This window comes from Perognathus longimembris, chromosome 26 (genome assembly GCF_023159225.1).
Source record: "Perognathus longimembris pacificus isolate PPM17 chromosome 26, ASM2315922v1, whole genome shotgun sequence".
In the NCBI taxonomy this organism is placed as follows: domain Eukaryota; kingdom Metazoa; phylum Chordata; class Mammalia; order Rodentia; family Heteromyidae; genus Perognathus; species Perognathus longimembris.
The window spans coordinates 7433949-7454639 of NC_063186.1; the positions used below are offsets into that span (position 1 = coordinate 7433949).

Below are 20691 nucleotides of genomic sequence, written 5' to 3' on the forward strand. Positions count from 1 at the left end.
CCAAGAAAGTTACCTTCTTGAAGAATAAAATTCTACCTCAACAATTCTGCTAACAGCTGGGTTATAGAATCCATGAACAACGTCACCATCGACAATCACTTCCCCAAACTGATTGTAGCCAACACCAGTGACCTGTGGAACAGGAAATGGGGTGGATAATGCAAACGTAGATGAGAACCCACACTCAGGTGAGTGTGCGCTCATTGGCCTCACTTTCTACATCCTGATAGCGTTATAGGAAGTATTTAGCAAGGGAGTTTATCCAAAAGAATATCTGCTATTTAGACCAAATATAGACTTCCAGCTAGTGAGTGTCCTCTGCTTACAATATAAAACTGAAAGGTACATCATGAAAATCTATATGGAACTAAATTTAAACTCACATAACATTATATTCCTCAAACATACTAAAGTTTACAAGGAACTCAAAGCCATTATCCCACGTCTAGCATTTAACACAACCTGTTGAAAGTAATCTCAAAAAAAAAAAAAAAAAAAAAAGCAAACCGTTGGGGGAAAAAATTAAAAGTACCTCAGCATGCACTCCATCTGACGTGAATATGTGTGTGACAGTCATCTCATTCTTTGTCAATGTTCCAGTTTTATCTGAACAAATCACATTACAGCAGCCTAAAGAACAAATTATTATGTTGTCATCAAAGGAGAAAAACGAGTTGATCCAGAAAATAAAGCAGAGACTAGAACCTTGTCCTACTTCTCTGGATTTTACAGAGAACAACTCTAGGCATTTTCATTTCTCACATTATGCTTGTTTCATCACAAGATAGTTTCTGAAATTAAAGACTGAAACTAGATTTCCACTTCTTATTAAGTGTCTACAAATCTACTTAGTGTAACTTTATATAAACATTTTATAGAGCATAACTTGGGAAGTTTGGAGGGCTTCAAATCTATGTAATTTTTTCAACCACAATTTTCCAAAGTCTTTGACCTTCTCAATACTAAAAATGCAGACCTGAAATTAAATTTAATACATTTTTGAATAGCCTCATTTTCTTAAAAAAAAAAACAAACAAGTTTTACAGTGTATTATTAAGTTATGCTACAGCATTATAGAGAGCATATACTTACTGTTCTTGTAACCAAATTCAACTCAAGTATGCTATTTGGGGATTGGTAATTATCAGTTATTTTCCTTGACATGTCAATAAAAACCACTATTAATTTTACGTTAAGATTTTACTTGCTCTATGGCATTTTAAAAAATATCGGAACATTCCGTAAGGTGTAAGCCTAATCCTGGCGTCCTGACCCGTGGCATGTCTTCCTTACCCAGGGTTTCCACAATAGGCAGTTTCTTCACAATGGCCCTTTTCTTCACCATCCTCATGACTCCAAGGGCTAGTGTCACTGTGACCACAATGGGCAGACCTTCAGGAATTGCAGCTACAGCCAAACTAAAACCAACACACACACATACACACACACACACTGTCAGCGGAATGGTACAACTGCAGTAATTTGAAGTGGACTATAAATTTGAAGACGATAAAATGAGAAATTAAAACTGCCGGCTGTCATAATTGGAGTTTCTCAAAGAGGAAAGAGAAGTTGCTTTACTGAATACTGACGGACTAGCGCATCTGTTAAAGAAAACAGACTCTGAAATAAAACTGCATTGTTGTGTGTCCCAGGCTTTACCAAGTTTTTACTTGTGTGATCTGGGTCACTGGCTGCTTATTCACCCAGAAATCAAAACAAAGATGGGTAACTAATGTTTGTAGCCACAATATTCACAAGGACTACAAGATGGCCAAATACTATCAACTGATGAATGACCTAAAACTGTTATATCCCTAAAATGTGGTAACTTTCAGCCATGAAAAGAAAGCTCCTTCCTGGCAAAGGCCTGAATGCTGTAGCATCATTCATGAGCTACACAAGGTTACCAATACAGGCAGACGACTGCAGGCAGCCTGTGAGAAGCTGTGTCTGCCCCAGCTCGTACCAGATCATTCCTCAGGTCTGACACAGCCAGACGGCATAAGAACAAAACATTCCCCATTCCTGCTTCAGAGGAAATGGATTGTTTCTCTTTGTCCACCCAAACACAATGTGTTCCCTCATCTATTCAGGAGGATGAGACAATTTACAGTACCAGTGAGGACTCACAGTCGTTGAGACTTTAATTATATGCTTAATTTCACCCCATCATCGGCCCACGATGCTTCCATCTGGTTCTCTGCATTTGTCTATTGATTTGGGTAATAACTGTGAAGACTTCTCTGTCAACTATCCCCTTTGCCATTACGTGGAAAGTGGAAAATTCTGAATTCTCACCTTCATTCAATGAATGCTTTAACAATTTAAAAAAGAAAAAGAAATCTACAAAGATTGTATCCCCAGACTTCTTTTACATCTTTTTAAATGGATGATGTGATAATCTGGTCAACAAAAAAAGAAGGGTAATAAGTAGTGAGAATTCAGTTTATCACTGCATCAACCTTCCAGGAAACTTCATCCTTTTTTTAGTCATATTTAGTACATTTGGAAAATAAGTATTAAAATAACTCTAAGGGAAATGAGATACCATCAGCTATCCAATATATTATCTTAGATTTATAAAGTAGTCCAAACAGATCCACATTACAATCACAAAATTAAATGGTTTTTCCTAACAATATTCTTCCATTTCATATCTAGAAGACTTTGAAGAAAAAGCATAAAAGTCATATGGTCTGTTAATCTTTACAAATAGTTGAAATTACTCAAAAAAATTCTCAAAACTGTAATGGGGTCTAATTATATCAATAGCATTTCAAACTCATGCCTTATGTCTTTAATTAATTTGGTATTTAAACCCCTCACCCCCTTTTTTTGTTCCAGTTCTGTGGTTTGAACTCAGAGTCTGGGTGCTATCCCTGAGCTTTTTTGCTCAAGGTTGACATGCTACTACTTAAGCCACAGCTCCACCTCCAGCTTTTGGTGGTTAGTTGGAGTGAGAATCTCACAGACTCTGCTACTTGCTGGCCACAATTCTCAGATCTCAGTCTCCTGAGAAGCTAGGATGACAGGTATGAGCCACTGGTACCCAGCTAACTCCTATTTTTTTTGCTTGTTTTTGTTGTTTTGTCAGTCCTGGGGCTTGGACTCAGGGCCTGAGCACTGTCCCTGGCTTCTTTTTGCTCAAGGCTAGCACTCTGCCACTTGAGCCACAGCGTCACTTCTGGCCATTTTCTATATATGTGGTGCTAGGGAATTGAACCCAGGGCTTCATGTATACAAGACAAGCACTCTACCACTAGGCCATATCCCCAGCCTAACTTCTATTTTTTTAACCCTTATTTTTATATATTTCTAAACCACATGCTTCAAAAATGCACTTCTGTGCCTCTAAACAATATATTCCTTTACTATGCTATAGTATCTTTTCACTTCTTAAGTCTTTCTGCCTATTCCTTTAATCTTTTCAATTGTCCTGAAATACACAGATTTTTGAACCACTATTTTAATTTTTACTTCCTAGGCCTTATAAGATATATGCCACCCAAGATTTCTTCCCCTTAAGATGCCTGAGGTTGAGTCCTACCCAATACTGGGTTAATAATTCTGGATATCCAGTGTGTGTTTTCTTCTCTAGTGTTTGTGTAGATTTTTACTTTCCTCTCAGATCACTTCTTCTCATGGGTTTTCAACTATTTAAGTAGAGCTACTGGGCTGGGAATGTAGTAAGAGTGGAAGTGTCGCTGTGGCTCAAGTGGTAGAGTGCTACTAGCCTTGAGCACAGAGGCTCAGGGATAGCAGCCAGGCCCTGTGTTCAAGCCTAAGGACTGGTTAAAAAAAAAAAAAAAAAGTAGAGCTATTATACTCATATGGGCTTTATGTAAATACTCCATAATGAAATGTAACCTAAGTCTAACAAAGAAGTAAGAGAGGCAAAGAAATTCCATTTTCGGACAAGGTATAAGAACTTACCTTACACTAATAGTAAACATTTCCAGGATGTCTTTTCCTAGCAACCAGCCAACCAACATGATGATGCCTAGAACAAAACCAAATCGCTAGTTTTTCCCTTCTCTAAGACAAACCACCCATGAAAGATAAGACAGCAAATCGAGGTATCCTGAACTAAAGGGGAGGAGTACAGGAACAAGACTTGATAGAACTCCACTAAGCAGGGGAGATTGATGTTAACACTGATCTAAATCAATGCTGCCCGTGTGCACAGCACATGGAGACACAGTTTAACCTTTGGTCGCGGATTCTGCATTCATCTCTTGAAACAGTAAAATGCTCCAAAAAATACTACCACTAATGAAAACAAGGAGGCATACCAAGGAAACATGTAAGGCTTCCATTTACCAGCAGTGTTGCAAAAATTAATGCTAGCATCTTATTTTGCATTACTCAATACCAGAAGTCATTCATGAAGTTAGTGCTGCATATGACCTGGCTCAGAGTGGGATATAATGTATGGCCCCTGAAACGGCAGTGACACTGAAGAACAACTGCAAACATGGCATTTTAAAACATTTTAAAACAAACTAGTGTGATCTCTGTATCTCCTTCAACCTTTCTATCATAAAGTGAACAATGTACACCATAGTCTATTAGAAACAAGAAAATACTGCATTATCAGAGGATTGATAAGATAAAGTCAGTAACAATACTCAAAAGGAACTAAATTTAAAAGGACATGAACAACTATTGACTCAATAATTTTGCTTCTAAAACTTTAAGGAAATGACAAGTGTTTACAACAAGATAACTACACTGAATAGCTTGTGTGGGGAAAAATAATCAGAAAAGATGTCATAGTATAGATTCTTGAAATGCAACCTTTAAATTTGTTTTAGGTGAGCATCTTCTTTACTAGGAAAAAAAGCTAGCCTGGAGGCATGGCTCAAGGGGTAGTACTCTAGCCAAGCAAGCAAGCTAAGAAAGCACAAGGCCCCAGGTTCAAGCCTTGGTACCTCCCACCCTCCCCCCTACATACACACACACAAGGAACAAGATCCCAAGTGAAAATATAATCCAGACATGCTCACTCTTCTCTCACCTATTATACCAAAGGAGTAAAAGGACAGCTGCTTTCCTAAGAGATCCATGCTCTTCTGCAGAGGGGTTTTTGGCGCCTTGACAAATTAGAAAAGAGTGTCACAATTAGCTCCAAGCATGACTATGAGAAAACTAAAAAGGGGCAGGTGGTGTGGTAGGTAGTAAGCAACGAAGACCTGAGTAACATAGGAGAGGGAGAATTTTAAATGACAGAACTTATCTTTAATACCAAGAATATCTTACAGGTTCTATGTCAATCCCACATACAGACTTGGAATTATATAGAAGAGGCCTTTTTTTTTTTGGCCAGTCCTGGGCTTGGACTCAGGGCCTGAGCACTGTCCCTGGCTTCTTTTTGCTCAAGACTAGCGCTCTGCCACTTGAGCCACAGCGCCACTTCTGGCTGTTTTCTATATATGTGGTGTTGGGGAATTGAACTGAGGGCTTCATGTATATGAGGCAAACACTCTTGCCACTAGGCCATGTTCCCAGCCCCAGAGGACATATTTTAAAGTACAAACCTAATCATATTAATCAGTAATTCTAGGGACTGAAGTGTAGTCAGCAGCAGGGCCCTTACGTGCTAAGTAGCACATGCTAGGCCTTAAGGCCTTAATCCCTAGTACCCCACTTCCCCTCAAAAAGGATAAATCTTTCAAATCATCTGATAAAGCCAATTTCTACAAAGAATTCAACAACAAGCAAAAAACTAGCTATTAATCTATTTCTACTATAAACAATGAATCAAAATCTTCTGAAGTGTAAATTCAGGCCATTAATTTTTTTCAAATTTCCTTATGATTCATCTGAATTTTATTTTTTACACTTCCTCCTTTTTTGCCAGTTCTGGACCTTGTTATAATTAGTATTCTCATGTACTCTTGTTTCTATTTTGTTTGTTTTGCCAGTCCTGGGGCTTGAACTCAGAGCCGGGGCTCTGTCCCTGAGCCTCTCTGTGCTCAAGGCTAGTGCTCTACTATTTGAGTCACAGCACTACTTCTGTCTTTTTCTGTTTATATGGTACTGAGGGACTGAACCCAGGGCTTCACTTGATCCACAGCTTTCTAATGGTTCTTGGAGATAAGAATCTCACAGACCTTCCTACCCGGGTTGACTTTCAACCACAAACCTCAGATCTCAGCCTCCTGAGTAGCTAGGATTATAGGCGTGAGCCACCAGTGCCCAGCTAATACATTTATTTTTCCTATAGTACCTAAAAGGGCCCACCAATGTTCTCTTTTCCTCTGGAGAATTTCAGATTTGAAAGAAATGTTATCATTCACCTATCAAGTACTCACTTCTTCTGCTTGCATCATTTTAAAAACCTCTCCAAATTCAGAATTTTCTCCAGTTCCAATGACAATACCCTAAAAGGGAAATCAGGAAAGATCCATTTACATTCAGATGGAATCACTTCCCCAAAACAAAGATGTTTAAAAAACAAAAAGCCTTTCATTTCCTTTTTTCAGAGTCTTACCCACAGACCTGGCATACATATCCTAAGTTTCCCTCAATAAATTGATTTTTTTATGTTACTATCATTAATAATTATATTTGGAAACAAACATTTCATCACACTTAATACTAAATACTGAGGCTCATTTTTGCCTATGTTAATATTTTCAGAAATTCAGATCTTATACTCAATAGATGACAGTCAGTGTAATTTCTTGTCCTCTCCCATGTTGTTGAATGCCATTCTCAGTGAAATTTTAAAATCCAGGAAACAAAACAGCTGAAATCAATCAGTAGGTCCATAACGTGGTTAGACCTAACTAGATTAAAATCTTAAACTAAACTGATACACGCATCAGCTACTGTTTTCTCTTTATCTAATCCATGACAGAGCTATCAATAAATTGTATTTCTTATATCTATATTTTGGGATACAGGTTTCCTCCAATGTCACAAATGGCAGTCCAGAGTCAAGTTCAAGTCTGTCTTTTCTTTGTCGTATGTCTTTTAAAACAATATACATAAAATTAGCAAATGAATATACAGAAAGTCATAAAAATCAAAACAGCCTTTTTCAAAAGAAGAAAAGAGGACAACCACCTTTGCTTTGCCACATCGGACCAGCGTTCCCATGAAGGCGATGTTACTTCTTGAGGCAAGATCTCCATTTGTGGCGGCTGGCTGGGGAGCTGTCAACTTTGAACAAGGTGTTGTCTCTCCGGTCAAGCTCGACTCATCAATGGAAAGATCCACAGCCTAGGGGACAGAAGTATTCCATAAACTCAAGTCTGAGCTGCATGTAATAAATATCACATAAGCACCATTTCTAACTCCAATATTTTTTATTAACTTTGATCAACTATGTCTTTCATCTTATTCACTACTCCAAGACTAGAGGCAGTTCAGTCAAAAAAAATTTTAATGAACTCAACAAAATCTGAGACATGTAAAACACAATGCTATATGGTAAGACTACGTCAGACTAAAATTCAAAATACACGAAGGAAGCTGGGCGCTGGTGGCTTGCGCATGTAAATCCTAGCTACTCAGGAGGCTGAGATCTGAGAGGATCATGGGTCAAAACCAGCCAAGGCAGAAAAGCCCCTGAGACTCTTATCTTTAATAAAGTACCAGGAAAGCTGGAAATGGAGCTTTAGTTCAAGTGGTAGAGCACAAAAGCCAGAAACAGAGCCCAGGCCCTTAGTCCAAGCCCCAGGACCAGCAAAAAGAAGGCATTATCTAAGAGTCCATATAAAGAAAACTCTCCTAGTTTTGTCATGCCTCCTAACATTCTGGAAGTTGTGTCTGGCAGATTCAAGCCAACTGCAACAAAACATGATACAAGAGTGAAAGGTAATAAAAGTGACAAGCATTATTAGGGGCTCTTTTGTCCATACCCCTACATTTGTTCCAAATTAAAGTTTGCAAGAATCCATGCAGATTACAATTACCATAGTACCTTTTGACTCTACAACGGTGGTCAATTCTGAGGATTTCACTTACAGTACATAATGAAGTACCTATTTACCTACCCAAGCTTTTAAAAAAGTCATTTTATGTGCGGAACATGGTAGAGGTGTGACTTGCCTGTTGCCAAAAGTATAGCTCACAGATGTGAACATAGGCCTGGTGTACAATACAACAGATAAACATACATATGAAGATTATGTCCTTACACCTGAAGCCTGACCAAAGTAACACCCTTTTGTCCCCAAGGAAAAAGGCCCGGGTCCCCAGAACAGTTGTTTGCTCAAGCAGGCTTTGCAAAAAGCTGTTTACTCAACGAGTTCTGCAATCCCCCAAAAACGTTCCAGCTGCCCAGTATTCTAGGAAGTAAGTCTAAATTTACTGATAATGCTCAGTTTCGCTTCTGTATAAGCCTTTCAAAACAAAGGGGAAAAAATGTGGTGTCTTTAATAGACTAATTCTGTCTTTTGGCACTGCACAGTGTGGGAAGCCGACAGCCGCTGTGCAGCCCCTGGACTGTGGAGGTGACAGTAAAGACTCCTATAATTTGACTTATTAATTTTGGCGCCCTTTGTTTTCCTGCTGATTAGGATACAACACATACATATATAGACAGATAAGGAGGGTACTGGATCGAATTAAGTTTTAGAAATGAGTTAGTATTATTAAACAGCTTCCCTTAGTGCAGTACTATTTAAAACCTTCACTAAACTAGGGTCAGTCACCTTAAGAAGATACTGATACAGAAGAGCTTCTCAAAGCACGATCTCATCACTTTCTATAGGAAGAATAGAAAGTCACCTCTTTTTTTCCCCGTTGGTCATGGGGCTGGAACTCAGGGCCTGGGTGCTGTTCCCGAGCTTTTTTTTACTCAAGGCTAGCATTCTACCACCTTGAGCCACAGTGCCACTTCCGGTTTCCTGAGGGCTAATTAGAATTAAGAGTCTCACAGACTTTCCAGCCTCAGCCGGCTTCAAACTACAATCCTCAGATCTCAGCCTCCTGCGTAGCTAAGATTATAAGCATGAGCCACTGGTGCCCGGCATTTTCGACTTTTTAAAAAGAGAAGAAAGATAGGGCTTCATTATCAGTGACCTAGTTCCTCTGTGTGCAGCCTTAATAAAACACATTGAGAGAATTTTTAGTTAAATCAAGCTTTTCTTATAGGCTTTCCTGATAGAAAAGCATGGGCCTTTGGGGGGGAGGGGGAGAAATCCTATATAATTATAAATTCACAATGAAAACTTGCATTATCACAAATATATAAATAATATCATTAACTGTCTAAAACGGCAAAGAATATTTTCTATTCCAGGCCGGGGGGAGGGCGCGGGGGGAGGAACCTCGTGCCTGTAATCCTAGCTACTCAGGAGGCTCAAAAATAGCCCAAGCATATGTTTACATCTGTCCCTATTTAAACTAAAATATCAAATGTTTCAAACCAACTATGTGTTAATCCTTAAAACTGTTGATGCTTATCTTGTAACTGACATCCACGTAATTTCACTTCTTACACATACATCCTCAAACTTACCTCAAACAAGCGTAAATCAGCAGGAACTCTGTCCCCCACAGAAAGGCAAACTGTGTCACCTGGAACCAAGTCTCGGGCAAGTGTATGCTCCAATTTTCCTTCCCGCACACTAAGTAAAACAGAAATGACAAGTTAAAGAAGGAAACCTGAAAAAAAAAAATCATTTCCAGCAGTTTCTCTGAGGAAAAGCATCAAATACCACCACTTCCAAGGAGATAAGCCAAATACAAGAATTAAGATAAAAACTTGTTTGTATGCTCTGATCACAGAAAATTCACTGGAGAAAAGTTCCAATGTAAACAAGGAAACCGAAACAATATCCTTAATCATGTGGGTTGTGTTTCAATGTGGGGATTTGAGCACTCTACCCAGTACAATGATCGGCATGCACAAACACACTAAGTATCTGTCGCACAAAACCATCTCAGAAATATTAGATTATTAGAGCAAGCTGTTTCCTGGAAATATATGGTGCTGCAATCAAGTCTCAGTATATCAACTCAGAGAATCAACTGATCAGAGCAGAACATTTCCATGGCAAACTAACAATTTCTTCCTTGCATTGAGACAGCAATACTTCTTATACTAGTCACATTCAACCTGAATTTAAAGGGATAGGGTCATACCAATGGCATTCTGGTGGCATAAGTTTACTCAGTTCCTCAAGAGATTTTTCTGAACGATATTCCTATTCAAAACAAAACAAAAGCAGAATTTAGTATTACCAAAACCCTCACAAAAATTGCAAGTATCCATAGTCCCATGAACACATTCAATTTAGACTCATATACATCTCAATAAGTATTTAGATTTCTCCAAATTCTTATCTTTTCCTTTACTTTAGCTTCTGTTCCTAACCCATGCAAACTTCCCTGTCAGGGTTGGAATTGTGAGCTGCTCATACACACAGGTGGATGCCAGGAGGTAAACTTTGTGTTGTCTTCCTCCTCTGCCTCCAATCAAAACCTAATGCTGTGGTTGGAGGAGCAGCTCAGCTGGGAGAGTACCAGCAAATGAGCAAAAGCATCAGGTACCAAATTTTGAGTTCCAGTCTCAAGCCAAAAAATAAATAAATAAATACAAAACCACAAAAAACCCTAATGTTATGGCTCGATGTTAAGAACGTATTATCATGGTTGTTGAGTTCCAGTTTGCTACAGAGAAATTGCATGGACAAGTAGGAGTTAAGGGAAACAGAAGAGAATAAACTCATCCACGCCCTCTTTTTTATTTAATCTATTTCTCTGATGGAGAAATATTGAAGAACAACTGCTGAAGCTGTTCCTAGTTGCGACACAGCTGCTTTTACCTTACCATAAAGATGAAGTCACTCAAGACATTTACAAACTTTCTGGTTTTTACAGAAATGCCTCTAGTCCACAGAGGAGAAAAACGAAGGCTGAGGGCTGGACTTAAGCCACACGCTGGCGGCTCAGACCTGTCATCCTAAGCTACTCAGGAGGCTGAGATCTGAAGATCACGATTCAAAGCCGGCACAGGCAGAAAAGCCGCCATGAGACTTATCTCCAATTAACCACTCAAAAACCAAAGTGGCGCTGTGGCTCAAGTGGTAGAGTGCTAGCCTTGAGCGAGGCCCAGGGGCAGCACCCAGGCCCTGAGTTCAAGCCCCACTACCAACCCAAACCAAAAAAACTAGGAAACCAAGGCTCCTCCCTCTTCCACATGCAGACAGCTCTCCCGCGCCCAGCTCCTCAGGAGCACGTCCATGCCAGTCATCCCTCTGAAGGGCTCTTTCCCAGCAAGCAGCTTGACAGCCCTGTGAGCTAACCCACCCTCAGCAGCCTTTGCTCCAGCAGGCTCTGCATGAATCTGTGTGAGATTGCAACTCTTTTTTCACATGGGTCAGAATTTCAGTCCTTTAACCTCCTTTAACCTCAAAAGGATTATCTTTTGGAGTATTTATCTAGCCTTATCTTAACGAGCTGCCGGTCCCAAGATTTCTGACCTTCCTATGGTCACAGCTTGTCCTAGCTGTAGGAATCCATCAAGAGGGATATCTCCTACGGAAAAGCTACTGGAGAAAATCAACACCTAATCTTACACTTGCAGAACTTGTAACAATGTCTCTTGCTAGTGCTGGAGTCACTGTTTCTAGAAATCTCATTAAAATCTTACTTTCAAAAAAATTATTTTTCTGGATGAAAACTTGGGCTAATCATGTTGGATATGGTCTCAGAACCACCATAATTACTCATAAAAGATCAAAGCATTACGTGCTTGGGGTTTCTTCGATGGTAGTTCTAGAAAGGTGGACAGGCTTTCTGTGTGAGTGTACCTCCACAATTCCTTCTTCCTGTCAAAAAGCTACTACCACCACCAGGAGTCAGTGGCTCACACCTACAATCCTAGCTACTCAGGAAGCTGAGGATCTCAGCTCCAAGCTAATCTGGGAGGAAAGTCCATGAGATTCTTATCTCCAATAAACTACCAAAAAGGCCTAAAGTGGTGCTGTGGCTCAGGTGGTAGAACACTAGCTTTGAGCAAAAAAGCTCGGGGGCAGCATCAAGGCCCTGAAGTCAGGCCCCATGACCAGCGCACGCACACACACAGGCACACACATACACACATGTGTGCGTACACACACTCGCACATACACACAATCTGCTACTAAGATGCTGCTCTGCTCCTCTAGCTTGGCACAAGGGGGGATAGAGAACAGCCAAATGAGTCACATTTCTTTCAGTTTGATGTAGTACAATGCCCAGTAGACTCTAACCATCAGAAAACATGATGTCACATTAAAGAAAAAAGTTCCCAATGTGGTAGACATTACTAACTTTTAAATATGAGTAAAAATTTAAATGCTTCATAAGAACCATTCTTTTATTTAAAAGGGGGGGGGGGGGTCTTTAGCTTTAAAACGCACACCATTTAGCCAGGTGCTGGTGGCTCACACCCGTCTTCCTAGCTACTCAGGAGGCTGAGATCTAAGGCTCGCGGTTAGAAGCCAGACAAGGGAAGAGTCTATGAGACTCTATATCTCCATTAGCCACAGAAAACTTGAAGTGGCTTAAGTGGAAGAGTGCTAGCCTTGAGCAGAAAAAGTTCAGGGACAGGACCCAGGCCCTGCATTCAACTCCCATGACCAACAGACCAAAAAAAGGCAAACAATTACAATTATTATAATTACTTTGAATTTTACATTTTCATATTCAATGTGCAAATAGAAAAAAAATGTGCTCAAGAAGTCTACAATATTTCTTTATTTCGTGTAGTGACAGGCTTTGATCTCAAGGCCACGCACTTGCTAGCAAGTGCTCTACCACAGGAGCCAAGCCTCCATCCAGTCCATGGCTTTACTTTTATCTTTTAGATAACAGGGTCTCTCTTTTGCCTGGAGCCAGTCTCAGACAGTAATCCTCCTAATTCTACTTCCCAAGAAGCTGAGATAACAGGAATGCCCACCATACCCAGTTTCTCTTTTTCTGAGATGAGAGTCTGAGAGAATTTTTTTGCCCAGGCTTGCATCAGAGCATAATCCTCCCATCTCCACCTCCGGCAGAGCTGGTATTTCAAGTGTGAACTACCACATCAGCCCAAGACTATATAATTTTGAGTGATTAAAAGTTAAGATAATTGAGCCTTAATAATTAAATTATTTAACATTTGGTATTTAATGGCCAATGAAGCCAAAGACAATAGTCTGTATGTAACATCTAATTTTGGAGTTAAGCCCGTAATTGCAATGGCTTATGGAATGAATTTTCCTAGAAAGAACAAAGAAGGAACAAGGAGATGTGGCTAGCCCTCCAATGGCAGACATTCTTCCTAACAACCTCAAGTATGTGAACTAAGCCTGGGTGTTCTGGACTACTTCCATCCCCCACAAAGCCTACAGCAGTGGGTCAGATACACCCTCCAAGCTTGGCACTGGTGGCTCACACCTATAAGCCTAGCTACTACTCTGGAGGCTGAACAATCTGAGGATCACAACCAAAGGCCAGCCTGGGCAGAAAAGTCAGTGAGACTCTTATCTCCAATTAACCACCAGAAAACCAGAAATGAAGTTGTGGTTCAAAGTGGTAGAGCATTAGATGAGTAAAAAGACTCAGGGACAGAGCCCAGGCACTGGTTCAAGCACCATGACTGACAGCCGCCCGCCCCCATAAACCCACACCCTCCATCTCTACACTATTAGTCCACACTTCTATTAACAGTTTCATTTCATGCAATATTGCTTTTTTTTTGTTTTTAACTGGCGTGGGCCTTGAATTCAGGGCCTAGGAGCTGTCCTTGAGCCTTTTCTTTTTTCTTTTTTCTTTTGTGACTCAAGGCTAGAGTTCTACCACTTTGAGCCACAGCTCCACTTCTGGTTTTCTAGTAATTCACCGGAGGTAAGAGTCTCACAGACTTTCCTTCCCCGGTCTGGCTTCAAACCGTGATCCTCAGATCTCAGCCTCCTGAGAGGCTAGGATGACAGACATCAGTCACTGGCATCTGGCGTGCACTGCTGCGCTTTTTGCCTCCTGTCTGCACCAAGCACATCAATCCTCTAACCGAGGGTTAGAGGGGAAAGAAGAGCAGGTCTCAGACACTGCATTTGAAACACAGATTACACTATCTCTGGGTAAAACACCATATTCATTTACATTAAAACTGAAGGTCCATGGGCTGTTCGGAGGGTAAAGGTTTTTTAGCAAGGAGAACAAGCTACTCGAGTCTTTCATACCCAGTGAGAGCAGTCAGACCCTTCACACATGTGATGTATTACTAAGGGCACAGGGGCTTACTTATTGGCATCAAAAAGAGGGAGTGAGGAAGAAAGCCCGAATGAGGGAGAGATAGGAAGAAGGAAGTGCAACCGGTGCCAGTCATAGATCCAATGGGTCACACCACTCACCTGGCTGAATGAGCAACTGTGCTGACACACCAGTTCTAACTGCCCAGTGGCAACGTCCACCTGCTCTAGACAACAAGCTCTGCCCTGAGCCTCTCCACTGGCAAACCACGGTGGTAAGTTTATGAAAGAAGCTCACAGCCAGGCGCCGGTGGCTCACACCTGTCATCCTAGCAACTCTGAGGATTACTGTTGGAACCCAGCCTGGGCAGCAAAGTCCATGAGACTCATTAATCACAGAAAAAGCTGGAAGTGTTGCTGTGGCTCAAGTGGTAGAGTGCTAGCCTTGAGAGCAAAAGGAGCTCAGGGACAGTGCCCAAGCCCTGAGTCTAAGCCCCACGGTCAGCAAAAAAAAAAAAAAAAAAAAAAAAATATATATATATATATATATATATATAAGGAATTTTCTTCAGATGGTATTTAATAAATGAGTCGTTTAATTCTATACTCTTTTGTTGTTTCATTGAGACTTAGCTCTAATAGGTACTAAAACATTACAGTGTAATAAAACTATAAACCCTGATCTAATATTTTAATTGGAATAATAAAAAAGGTATTGCTAGATAGTATTTCTACTCCTGTGCTTCACTATTTCCATCTGCTCCAGTTATTTTTAAAGACAACCAAATAAAGTAGATTTTGTTCATCTCACTACCTAGATCAAAGCAGCTTTTATAATCTTCCCTGGATCATTGTCTGGGCCAGAAACTATTTCAAAAACAGAGGAAATGGTTAGGATGTGCATTACCATCCCATAACAGCTCAAAGCTTTTTCATAAGCCAATCTTAATCTTTTTTCTGTAATTAACGCGTCACTTTTATGTTGACAAAACAGATTATCTACTCACCTGGACAAAGGCAACGGTAACAACAATGACTATTGCCTAAAAAAAAAAGAGAGAGAGAGAAAGAAACAGCCTTTTAAATCAGACACTAGTGAAAAGTAACTGTTAAAACATGCTTATTTTTCAGACTTCAGATTCAGAATGCTGAGCTCAGTTGGAGAAGCAAACACAGATTTGCCCCGAGGCCTGGGGAGGAGGAGCCTGCTGGTGGACAGTGGACCTCCATCCTGGGCAACTCCTGACCACCCGGAAGGGATCCCAACTCCCAGCAGCAGGGAACCATTTGCCAGAAGTCTAGTTACTGCCTGAACGCCTGAATTCTATCATTGGCAGTGACTATTCCATGTAAAGGGATATTCTACCTCACAAACAACTACCTTGAGGTAGTCACCATACTTCTGCAAAGGAAAGGATTGTGCACAGCTTTGTATTCCATCACTAATTACTAAAAAGGTATGTACTCAATGCAAGATTTGACAAATTAACTTTTAGTGTTCCATCAAGAACTTTTTTTTTTTTTTTTTTTGAGATAGGCCTCAAACTTGGTACCCTCCTGCCTGTACCTGCCATGCGGCTAGGATTACTGGCATGTATCACAGTGCCCAGCTGCTAAAACACACAATAAATGACAATAGGCCTAGTAATAATTTAGGGCCATTACTCTGGTTCGTGCTAACGCTCTACCAGTTTTATTCGCCATTCCTTTTGTGCTGTTAATATCATAGGTCAGGTTTTAGTTCCCCAACTCGCTTAAATATTATCAACTGGGAAGCAAAAGAAATGTTAAGGATAGGATAGCTAAGAAGTTGCTTTATTGCATGTCTGTGAAATTATCAGATTGTTAAACCATTTGTCATGGGTGCCAATAACTTAATTCAAGATTACTATAATTCTTGGGTACAGTGGAGCACACCCAGACTCCCAGGTAGTCAGGAAGCTGAGACAGAGACTCACTCGCTCTCAGGAGTTCAAAACCAGTCTAGGCAATATAATGAAGACACTATTGCAAAAACAAAATAGAACTACAATTAAAAGTACACTTAGATATGAACAAAAAAATCTGAAAGCATTTGTTAATTCATTTTTCAGAGTAAAAACTACTCCCATCTATGTAAGTCATCAACAGAGTAAAATGCATACACACACACAGAGGCACATACTTACCACAGTGATACTGACAGCGTCATCAAACTGATGCATTAAAACACTGATGACTGCAGAAGCCAGAAGCAGCATAATAAGGGGGTTTTTAAACTGAAAGCAAAAACAAACAGCAGTTCAAACACTTTTTATTAATGACAATCCTGTTCTACGCATCAAAGGCTTTAAAATACACTGTAAGGACATCATTTTAAAATGATGACAGTCTACATTCAGTTTATTTTAGATATCTCTTCAAGTAAACAAAATAATAGGGCTTATGCTTAACTATGTTTACAAGCTTTGTCACAGCACTTTTTCAGAAGAAGAATTTAAATATCACTATTTCCAGCAAAGAATTACCATTTTTTTTATAGAATCCATGTATTTGTATCAGTACATTATGTTTCTTTGTTTCTCTATGACACAGGTTTCACTTTATAACCCAGACTGCTACACTCGAACTTGAGATCCTCCTGTCTCAGCCTCCCCAGGGCTGAGATTACAGGTGTGCAGCACCACACTTGGGTGTAGCCGTGTACTTATTTAACAAACACAGGTGCTGTAGATTTCAAAGCAGAATTTATTTGGAGCCTAAGATTTCAGGTTAAACATGAGTTAGGACACCTAAATTATAAGATTCAAACATTTCTCAAGTAAGTAACATGACAGTATATTATACCTCTATAGTTGACCCACACACTACCGAATAACCCCAAATACAACACAAAAAAGCAGTAAAGTCCTCTCCAAAGAAGAAACTGAAGCCTGTCCTCAGGACGGCCTTCCTGGTATCTACCTACAGAAAGAGGACCAAACAAGAACTCAATCCACAGCACTTAAGTGACCAACAAGAGACAACGAAATTCTCCCAGTTGCACATTCTACTCCATAACACTCAGACACCAGCATCTCTTGTCTAAGTTGGACATCACTGTCAAAGTTGGCCAAGAAATTGGGCCACAAAGAATCTGCCTCAGCAAAGAGCCTGGCCCAGACACCATGGCTCCTGTTAGGGAGTTCCCTTCAGATTCCATTCCCTGGTGCAGGGGAGGCAATCATGATTGCAACCCAAAATCTCACAACCAAAATCAATGCCCAACACTCATATCAAACCAATCAAATCAGAATCTTTGGGCACCACTGAACCCAGGCTTGAACATTTTTTAAGTGCTGCTCAAGCGATCCAAGTATATAAAGGACTGTTGTTGACTGTTGCATGTGCCTAACTACATTATTGGCACTGTTTAAGTCTTACAAAATTCCTGAGACACAAACACATTAGTTTCCATAACCAGATTAAGAGAGAAATTTGTTAAATTGTATTGCCTAGAGATTAATCAACAATTACAGTTTATAAACCCAGTGTAATGATGTGAATACTTTCTGAAGTTTTGGGAAAGGTGAATATATAGTGACCCTGAGGATGTAATTATGCCAGGTGAAAAATACTCCATGAATGAAGACATACAAACAACATTCTTTTAGTCACTAAAATTTCAGTTTTGTTACTTCAGACTAACTCAGGTACAAAGTTAAGCCTCATAAATTTGGGGTCATTAGCAGCCAAAGTCCTTTAAAAATCTTAACATAGCTAGGTGCTAGTGGCTCACACCTGTACTCCTAGCTACTTAGGAGGCTGAGATCTGAGGATCGCCGTTCAAAGCCAGCACTGGCAGGAAATGCCATGATACTTTTATCTCCAATGAACCACATAAAAGCCAGAAGTGGGGCTGTGGCTCAAAGTGGTAGAGCACAAGCCTTGAACACAAACACAGAGGGACTGCATCCAGGCCCTGAGTTCAAGCCCCATGACCCAACAACAACAAAAATGTTAACATACATATTTATTTAAAAGATCCTGCAGATTAAACGGCACAGAATCTTTTCTCCCCTCAATTGTTGTTTAGTAAACCAACCCTGCTAGCTGTAATTGGCCAAAGGGTCTTAAAATTTTTACATTAATGTAATTTTTATAAATATGAATACAATAATCCTATAATAAGTCTTTGTTGAAAGAGTATGACATTTTCAAAAAGGAGGAAAAGATTAGGATAATGATACAACAATTACAAATGGCTATCATCATCTATCATTACCTATTTCTACCAACTAAGGTTATTACCTTTTTACAATGGAATTAAGGGAGAGGATAATAGAGATCACACAGCAGGTAAGAGATGAAATTGCAATTTACACCATGGCACTTGGGGTTTAAATGATCAAACTTAATAATTTTCTAAGCTAGCTATGCCTTAAAATATATTAGCATTCCTATTTAAAAAGCATAAGCTCGGGCTGGGGATATGGCCTAGTGGCAAGAGTGTTTGCCTCGTATACATGAGGCCCTAGGTTCGATTCCCCAGCACCACATATACAGAAAATGGCCAGAAGTGGCGCTGTGGCTCAAGTGGCAGAGTGCTTGCCTTGAGCAAGAAGAAGCCAGGGACAGTGCTCAGGCCCTGAGTCCAAGCCCCAGGACTGGCCAAAAAAAAAAAAAAAAAAAAAAAGCATAAGTTCAACTGGGCACCAGTGGCTCACACATGTAATTCTAGCTACCCAGGAGGCTGAGAAATGAGGATCATGGTTCAAAGCCAGCCTAGGCAATAAAGTCCATGAGACACAGCTCCAACTAACCACCATAAAGCCTGAAGTGGAGCTGTGGCTCAAGAAGCAGAATATAGAATATCTCAAACAAGGGACTGGGGATATAGCCTAGTGGCAAGAGTGCCTGCCTCGGATACACGAGGCCCTAGGTTCGATTCCCCAGCACTACATATACAGAAAACGGCCAGAAGCGGCGCTGTGGCTCAAGTGGCAGAGTGCTAGCCTTGAGCGGGAAGAAGCCAGGGACAGTGCTCAGTCCCTGAGTCCAAGGCCCAGGACTGGCCAAAAAAAAAAAAAAAAGAATATCTCAAACAAAAAAACTAAAGGACAGTGCCTAGGCCCTGAATTTAAGACCCGGTACTAGCACACAAGAATAAGCACAGTATTTGCAAAAGAAACTACTTTTTGTTTCATGCAACTCATCAGTATAGAAAATGCTACACTTTAAGAGTTGCAAACTAAAACTTATGAGAATTCCAACCTAACTGCAAATTCTAACAAATGGAAATTTGTAGGTAAAAATCACCATCAAAAGTTATTTCCTGGGGCTGGGGATATAGCCTAGTGGCAAGAGTACCTGCCTCGGTATACCCGAGGCCCTAGGTTCGATTCCCCAGCACCACATATACAGAAAACGGCCAGAAGCGGCGCTGTGGCTCAAGTGGCAGAGTGCTAGCCTTGAGCGGGAAGAAGCCAGGGACAGTGCTTAGGCCCTGAGTCCAAGGCCCAGAACAGGCCAAAAAAAAAAAAAAAAAAAAAAAAAAAGTTATTTCCTGCTGGGTAATGGTGGCTCACACCTGTCATCCTAGCAACTCAGGAGGCTGAGATCTGAAAATCATGGTTTGAAGCCAAGTCAGGCAAGAAAAGGCCCCATGAGGCTCTTATCTCCAATTAATCACTCAAAAACCAGAAGTGGTATTGTAGCTCAAGTGGTAGATTACTAACCTTGAGCACAAAGAGGTTCAGGGACAGTGCCCAGGCCCTAAGTTCAAGCCCCACAGCCAACTCCCCCACCTAAAAAAAAGTTATTTCCTGCTAGGCTTTGGTGGCTCATGCCTGTCATACTAGCTACTCAGGATGCTGAGATCTGAGGATTGCAATTCTTAGCCAGCCCAAGCAGGCAAGTCTGTGAGGCTCTTATCTCCAATTAACCACCGCAAACCAGAAGCTGAGCTGTGGCTCAAAGTGGTAGAGTGCTACCCTTGAGCACAAAACCCTCAGGGATGGCACCATGAATGATTGACAAAAAAAAAAAAAAAAAGTATTTCCTTTCCCCATCAATAACATTATGAAAGTAAACAAATGAGTTACAGAGCAGAGAAGAAGTAAAGAAAGTATTACCTGAGAAATATACTTCTTCCACAGTGGTTCATCTTCACTGATATCAAACTCATTCCAGCCATGGAAGGCTCGCCTGTGACTAACTTCACATTTGTTTAGCCCATTCTGAAGATCAGCCTATCAGATTGTACACATGAAAGTTATTGACAACGTCAGCACAGAGCAAAACAACTACCAAAGGGTGTGTGGCATGTGGTCATATTATAGGAAGCTAGCATATAATGACAGACAGCTCTTCTGTGGTTGCCTGGGACCAGAAGCTGTACATGACAGGAGCTCAGTACAACAGGACACAAGGAAACTTTCAAGAGTCATAAAAATGTCCTAGGATGTTCTATGTCTTAATAATCATGGCAGTTACAGTTGTCAAAAGGTAGTAGACTCAAGTGTGTTACATTATGTGAATTATACCTTAATAGGATTTT

General features: G+C 40.4%; 1 protein-coding gene across 3 annotated transcripts in view; it reads right to left on the reverse strand.

Annotated features, from left to right (window-relative positions):
• Atp2c1 (ATPase secretory pathway Ca2+ transporting 1) overlaps window positions 1-20691 on the reverse strand; it is a 100103-nt gene that overhangs the window by 19410 nt on the left and 60002 nt on the right. For all 3 annotated transcript variants that reach the window (XM_048334908.1, XM_048334909.1, XM_048334910.1), the window contains 12 exons: window positions 20267-20383; window positions 16343-16432; window positions 15182-15217; window positions 10102-10163; window positions 9476-9584; window positions 7075-7230; window positions 6318-6386; window positions 5021-5096; window positions 3937-4003; window positions 1294-1418; window positions 533-630; window positions 37-132 (listed from right to left, as the gene is read on the reverse strand). In XM_048334908.1, coding sequence (XP_048190865.1) covers window positions 37-132; window positions 533-630; window positions 1294-1418; window positions 3937-4003; window positions 5021-5096; window positions 6318-6386; window positions 7075-7230; window positions 9476-9584; window positions 10102-10163; window positions 15182-15217; window positions 16343-16432; window positions 20267-20383 — 1101 coding nt within the window. The remainder of the gene's footprint in view (window positions 1-36; window positions 133-532; window positions 631-1293; window positions 1419-3936; window positions 4004-5020; window positions 5097-6317; window positions 6387-7074; window positions 7231-9475; window positions 9585-10101; window positions 10164-15181; window positions 15218-16342; window positions 16433-20266; window positions 20384-20691) is intronic.